A 7,271-nucleotide genomic window follows, 5' to 3' on the forward strand; every position below is an offset into this window, starting at 1 on the left:
TACGTGGGGAAGTGGATGAAATGAAAAAGAGATGGCAAGACATAAACAAAAGTAAAGGTTGCTTTTAAAATGCTACAGATGAGCGCAACTGTTAATGGGAATACTGCTTCCAGTGTTTCTGGACGATTCCCCTATGCACGCATGAAATCGTACCATGCCATGTTTGCCACGTAATAACACCGAAAACGGGCGCTAACATGTTGGTATATCTGCTCCTCAGTCCCTGTGTGTGTGTATGTGCGTGTGTGTGGGATTAGGTCAGAGAGAGACAGAGTGTGTGTGTGTGTGTGTGTCTACATGTATGTATATTTGTGCATGAGCAGCTATGCGTGTGCAGGTTTTGCAGAAGGGCGTGCATGTTTTCCCCTCTTGCTGTGAGAGTTCACAGTCCCTCCCCACAGTCCCTGCACTCATCAGCTGGGCTGGGCTCTGGAGTCTGTGTACATGGAGATTAATCAGAGTATTATATGAGTCTGTGTACATGGAGATTAATCAGAGTATTATAAGAGCTCTGAGCTGACCAGAGAGGAGCCTTTAGGCCATCCCAAACCCTGCCTGTTATCACAACCCAACCATGTTTACAGCTGCAAACTTCTATGGCTCCAACTGGCCAGTCTGCTACCCAGTGCACCGTATTCAAAATGGTGTGAGTGTTAGCGGTGGGGTATGAGGGGACTGGCTGACAGGCTCTCAGACCACAGCTATATCACGGCTCTCTCAGAGGGTGAGGGTGGAATGGGGTAGCGGGTCAGGATGTGAGGCCTGCGGGAGATCTGGTGTACAAATGCACACAATAAAAGACAACTTAGCAGGAGCATCACTACAGCTTGGCACATTGATCTAAACCCTCCTCGGGCAACACCATGGACGCATTGCTTTGTACTTTCCCCATGTGTGCATGCCAGCCAGTTTATGGGCATGTAGACTACCGGATGGTTTAGTACTCATGTATGATTCATATGTGCTTATCATAGGTGGGCACTTGCAAGCTCTTCAAGCTCTTATCACTGCATGGAATATATTAGGGTTTTAAATTATACAAATGATATTCCACACTTCATTGCAGTGGATATCATAAGGCTTTTTTCCATGCAGTTGGTTAATGGTCTAGTCAGTGGATTTTGTTGAGAATTTTTTTTAATGAATCTAGACTTCTAGACAAGGTTAAAGGTGTTTTTTTATGCATTTGTTGACAATTTAGAGAATCTGGGAATGTAAACAAATACATGAGAAAAGGGGTGAATGAGAGAATCCCAGTGTGTGGCGTGCTCAGTGATACTGGGGAACAGTGTTGATTTACCCCTCAGAGTCACACCATCATTTCAAGTCTGGAAACATTCTCATTTGGGTTTCATTTCATATCTACCTACTCCATCTTTGCAATCTGATTTTGAAAGCACTCTCCTCCATTTCAGTCATTCCACTCATTCCAGCCCCTATCTCTGCTATCAGCTCCGCTCCATCTCCCATCAGCCCCGTGTGGTCTCGGGAGAGGCAAATGGCACCGCGCTGACACGGAGCGAGTGATATACGGCCCAGATATTACAGCCTTCACAAACAACACTCCTCCCTGTTCATGTGGGCAGCGGGACAAGGGCACACTCTGTGTTGGTTCACAGGTACATAATGGATCCTTTGGAACAAGAGTGACCTACTTGTGTTAGAGGCGGTGGCCTTAATTAAGTGTGCAAATGTGAACGTGTTTGCCGGCTGTCTGCCCGGGAGAACTTGATGGAGTGCTTTTGGGTTAGTTGACTCAGGTTTGCAGGGGACGCGAGGATGCAGGGTGAGACTGAGGCAACATGTTGAATGAGGGCGGGTTGGGGGGGTTGGGGGGGTGACACATGAGAGCTCAGTGCAGGGGGTTGAGAATGAACTTCACACCTTTTGTCTGTTTCAGAAATACGCTTTTTTTCTTTAATGATCTATCACCGCCCCCAACGCCCCACCACCACCGCCATCACAGTTGCTGGGTTTGGTTTCCATGACAACAGGTGAGCACTTTGACGGAGGGTTGTGGGGTTGTAGCCGTACCTGCCCCCTGCACCTCCACCACGTAAACATGAAGGCACACGCCAGTATTTCAGTACGTGTGTTTGCTGACTGTGCCGACTCCACCCTTCTCGATTACAATCTCGACCAAAACCGCGCTGTCTAAGCATGGCTGAGCCACTCATGCTGAACCTGGTAACAGCCCGAGATGTGGAGGCAGATGAAGATGCCCACATCTAGCTGCAGCAGCATTCACAGTTGCATAACCTGCCCCATGACTAAACCAACAAAGCCTGAAATCTTCCCAAACACATGATACATGTTTCCAATGTTTCGGAGCCGAGCCGACTAGAAGATCTGTCCTGGGGCCAAACAGCCCTTCTTGAGGGGGAGGGGGAGGGGGAAGTTGTCCACTCACATGTGTGCTAAAAAAAAACACGAGCACCATGTTACATCAGCGGCGACAATTTAAGTTAATAAAAATGAATGAGTCAGATAGGCTCGTCTCGCTTGCGGAAATAGACACAGAGCCGTACCTTGAGAACATCAAGCCATAACCCACGGACCGGGGAGCCAGACACGAGCCATCCCCGCTGTTTTTCCCCGCATAACATAATGGGAATATTACCGAAAACAAGCAAGATCAATTTTTCATAATGTTCTATTCAGAATTTCCGAGTACTCAGCAGATAAGGCCCTGAGAGGCATCCAGAGAGGGTCCCTCTGTGTTCCAGGGACTCTGTGACTGCAACACACTTTATTAATAAAACATTTCTGCTGTCTGTGCAACATCTGAGGTGAAGGTATCATCTCGACAGGAAGTTACAGTAAGAGCTCAGAATACCCACGGCACGAATATCTCCAACACAAAGTCTATGGAAATGACTTTTCTCCAGGTTGTTTTTAATCATCTGAGGAAAAACTTTGAAAGAGAATTTGCAATGAAAGCGTCATAAAAAAAAAAAAAAGAAACTGATGAAACACTGCTTTCCATCCCGTCATGAAACTCGCTGAGGTGGGGGTGTGTGTGTGGGGGGGTGGTGGGTGGGTGCTTTCCTTGCAAATATTGAATCATAACATGCGGCATGCCCTCAAAGTTCACAGTGCTGTGCTGTGTCTGAATGCAGCCCTTTGACTGGATAAGACGTTTTGAATGTGTGTATTGATGCATTGGTACAGTGGGGTCACTGTATGGCCCAGCGGAGCCCATTCACATTGCTACAGCTCAGAGCCATGGTGTGACAGTCACATCCAGCCTTTGTGTGCGCAGCAGCAATCCCAGGGGCCTTCAGGGGCCCCTCCACACACACCCACACATGTCTAAAAGTGCACACATGCACAAACACACCTGTCTAAATGCACACACACAAGCACAAATCTGCTTATACAAACACACACACACGTCTAAAAACACACACACAAGTACATACACACACACACACACACACACACACACGTCTCAGAACCCTAGTGCTGGGTTACGCAACAAGAGTCTACGTGCAGGAGTAAGGAGGAGAATAAAGACACACACACGCCCTCACCCCACCTGTCGTGTGACACAAAAGGCAGGAATGTGGCCAGGCACATGTGACGGACGTGCTTCTGATGCCCGAGCAAAGCTGCCATCTTGATTTCATCTCTAGGACGACAGCTCTGAAATATAGATGTGCATGTGTGAGTGCTCCTGTGCATGTGTGTGTGTGTGTGTGTGTGTGTGTGTACACCCATATTTGTGTGTGTGCGTTCATGTGTGTACACGTTCGCTTGTGTGAGTGTGAGTGTGAGTGTGTGTGTGTGTGTGTGTGTGTGTGTGTGCTCAGTTGTAAAGGGCAGTGAGGTGAGGTAGTGTACGAGACCTGAGGGTGTTGGTTTAGCTGCTGTCTTAAGAGGTGCTTGAGTGCTTTGGGGCTCTGGAGAGTTCACGGTGCAATAAGGAGGAACCTTTTGTAATGCAAAATAAACCATGACTGACAAGGCCTAGTATTCTCTCCATGGAGAAGAGCAAACAGTAATAACTACTTTTAACCAAGGCTCAATAACCACCCTTCTCAAACAATATTCTACGCTGAGAGTGACATTTACATTTACATTACATTTACATTTAGTCATTTAGCAGACGCTTTTATCCAAAGCGACTTACATATGTGCGACTTACAATGTATACACATTTTACATTTACACTGATGGCACACTGCACATCAGGAGCAATTAGGGGTTCAGTGTCTTGCTCAAGGACGCTTCGACAGGGAATCGAACTAGCAACCTTCTGATTACTAAACGACTTCTTTACCTCCTGTACCACTGTCGCCCATTTCTATGGGATTTCTGCTTACATGTAGGGCATCACGTGTCTGCAAATGTCTGTATTTACCAGAATACAAGAGGACATAGGCCCCTCACTTACAAACACATGCACAATGAGACACACACACACACACACACACACACACACACAAAATTATACACACAGGAAAAGAACAAGGGTAGAAAAAAAAGAGGTCAGCTATGCTTGGTTTCTCACTGTGATAAAGACAATCCCAGTGTCTGGATCCTGAGATATCCCCGCACATCCACACACACACACACACACACGCGTACACACATACACGCATACACACGTTCACACACACACACACACACAGAGAGACACATAAACCCACTCACAGTCTGTTCAAAAAGTGCGCCTTGCAATATGCAGCAAAAGAATCTGCTGACTTCTAAGAACCTGCCACTGACTGCTCCAGTTTCCCACACACACACACACACACACACAAAAAAAAAAAAACAAGGAGCTTTTCCCCACGCGGCCACCGCTCCTCAACAGCGTCTGCGGACGCAGAGCCAAGCTCTGCTTGTCACGCTTGGCAGCGCCTCTGCTCCGATACAAAGGACAGTGCGGGGTGACAGAGACGACCTGCAGTGCCCGCGACTCACGGCAGGTGGGGAACAGCGGGAGCCAGCTCTTTGTTGGTTTGATAAAACTCCATTAAGGTTTTATGGGGCGGGAGACAATGTGTACCGAAGGGATGAGCACACAAAGCAAGGCAAACTCTGATAAATTAAACATGGCTTCTTTCTCATAATTCAGCTCCTGACTGCGGCATGGAAACGAGGGCCAAATATACTTTACGTAATAGTCTTATCTCAGCCCCCCAAGCCACTGTCTGCATGAATAATCTTTTCTAAAGAGTTCACCAACCAAGTTTCTAAAACAATGCATAGATCATCTCCAAGTCCTTCAATAAATGACCACGGGCTTTAGGCCTTTCAATACACTGATTTCTGTCCAGAGATATTCATGAAAAAATTGGGGGAAAAGCTCAGAAAATTCTACATGATGAATTTAAACCACTATAACAACATGCCACATGTCACTCAGAGTTCCCGTAAATACCAACAAAGTCTCAACTTGTACTCAAATGTCAGACGCCAGAAGCAAAGTCAAGCGATTTGGGAGGCTGCCCCTTTGAAATTCAGGGCACATAGGGAGCAATTTGGTGAGGTTGTGTCAATACCAATTTCCCATCAACAAATACATCTCTTCTTTGTCAACAACAGCAGTCGGTTCAAAGATGGCATTTAGATTTCTCTCCCCCTCAGAGGACGATATCACAGAAATTTTAAATGTCAAAGGAACACATCCAACTCTGCAAGACGAAAATACACAGAGGGAAAGAGCGGGAGAGAAAGATGGACTCCTCCAAATGTGCCTCCCTGAGGTAAAGTATCGGTTCAGAGAAGTTCTTCAAGAGAAAGGGGAAGATACCATTCTATACGCTTTCATTACGACTGTGGGAACACAAAACCTGCGAGGACAAACAACGCTTGTCTCAGCCTGAGGAAATTCACAGGGGTCAGCCTCGCACCTGTTGACTGTAGCGGAAACATTGCCACAGGCAAACCAACGGGGAAGACCCCCCCCACCCACACACACATATACACCCGCATACACACACACACACACACACACACACACACACACACACACACACACACACACACACACACACACACACACACACACACCCCTAGGGAACTGAAAGGTCACACAGCTCTGGGGTCAAGGGCAACCCAAACTGCTGTCTCACACACTGTACACACCCATGCAATGTAAACATGACACGCTCGTGAATCCTGTCCATTACAGGAGTCAGGCCAGGACAGGTCTCTCCCTAGGGAGAGAGAGGGAGAGCGAGAGCGAGGGCGAGAGAGCGAAAGCAAGAGCGAAAGCAAGAGCGAGAAAATGAAATCTGGGGTTGCCTGATTGATAGAGTAAATAGCCTGTGATGACATTAAGCCTGTCTGAGTAGTCTGCACACACAGGTCCCTCTCTTCAGCCAGCAGATGCCTACTGCTGTCAGCCACAGTGACTAATTTGATCCAAATAGAATCATCTCCCCTGCAAAAGCAGCCTGCTTCAGAGAGCATCTCATGAAAAGTATCATCTATCTCCAAAAAAAGTAGCCATGACAGTTTTAATGTTTTAATGTGTCTGCAACTCCTAAGGAGCATAGTTTGTTTTCTGATAGTGAACCTGTGAATTTCTCACTGAGAAAAAAGCTAGGAACCTTGTGGCCATTTAAAATGTCAGTGACATTCCCTGTCTGCGGTCACAGGCTGAGGCTTGTGAGGCCAATGCAATCTGACATCTTTAGACAGCCTTAACCGAATATAGGAACACGCCAAGATGGGACCCACCATAGTACACACACACACACACACACACACACACACACATTCACACTCTCTCCCTCTCTCTCAACTTTTCTCAATCTATCTAGTTCACTGTCTCACTGTCCCTACCTCTTTCCCCCTCTCTCAGTCTATGTACCGCTCTGTCTGCCTACCTCTTTCTTTTTCTTTTTCTCTCTCTCTCTCTCTCCATGTGAGTGAGTGAGCAGTGAGCGGAAGTCAAAGATAAGTATTTGATGAATGACACGGCTGTCTTACCCTCCGTACGCTCCGAAAGTGAAGCTCCTCTTCCTCTGTGGCATGGCTGCTAATGGGGGCAGCGAGAGTCAACCCTACTGAGACTCAGTGAGCGAGTGAGTGAGTGAGTGCAGCCTCTGGCGCTGTCTCACTGAGCAGTGTGTGTGTGTGTCTGTGTGTGTGCGGTACACGCGGGAGAGGGTGTGTGAGTGTGAATGCGTGTCCCCTCCCTCCTCCCCACTCCGGCTCTCTTCCCTCCCTCTTTCCCTTCCTCTGTCTCACGCCTCCTTGACAAATAGGAGTGTGTGTGTGTGTGTGTGTGTGTGTATGTGTGTGTGTGTGTGTGTGTG

At 47.4% G+C, this 7,271-nt stretch overlaps 1 protein-coding gene across 9 annotated transcripts in view; it reads right to left on the reverse strand.

Annotated features, from left to right (window-relative positions):
• The window catches only part of rap1gapa (RAP1 GTPase activating protein a), an 88,454-nt gene that overhangs the window by 59,954 nt on the left and 21,229 nt on the right, over positions 1 to 7,271 (reverse strand). For 7 of the 9 annotated variants that reach the window (XM_031566637.2, XM_031566647.2, XM_031566643.2 and 4 more), the window contains exon 1: positions 6,943 to 7,042. The exons of the other annotated variants lie outside the window; for them this stretch is intronic. In XM_031566637.2, coding sequence (XP_031422497.1) covers positions 6,943 to 6,986 — 44 coding nt within the window. In that variant the 5' untranslated portion in view covers positions 6,987 to 7,042. Of the gene's footprint in view, positions 1 to 6,942; positions 7,043 to 7,271 lie in introns of those variants that run through there. 9 annotated transcript variants of the gene reach the window in all.

This window comes from Clupea harengus, chromosome 4 (assembly GCF_900700415.2).
Source record: "Clupea harengus chromosome 4, Ch_v2.0.2, whole genome shotgun sequence".
Lineage (NCBI taxonomy): Eukaryota > Metazoa > Chordata > Actinopteri > Clupeiformes > Clupeidae > Clupea > Clupea harengus.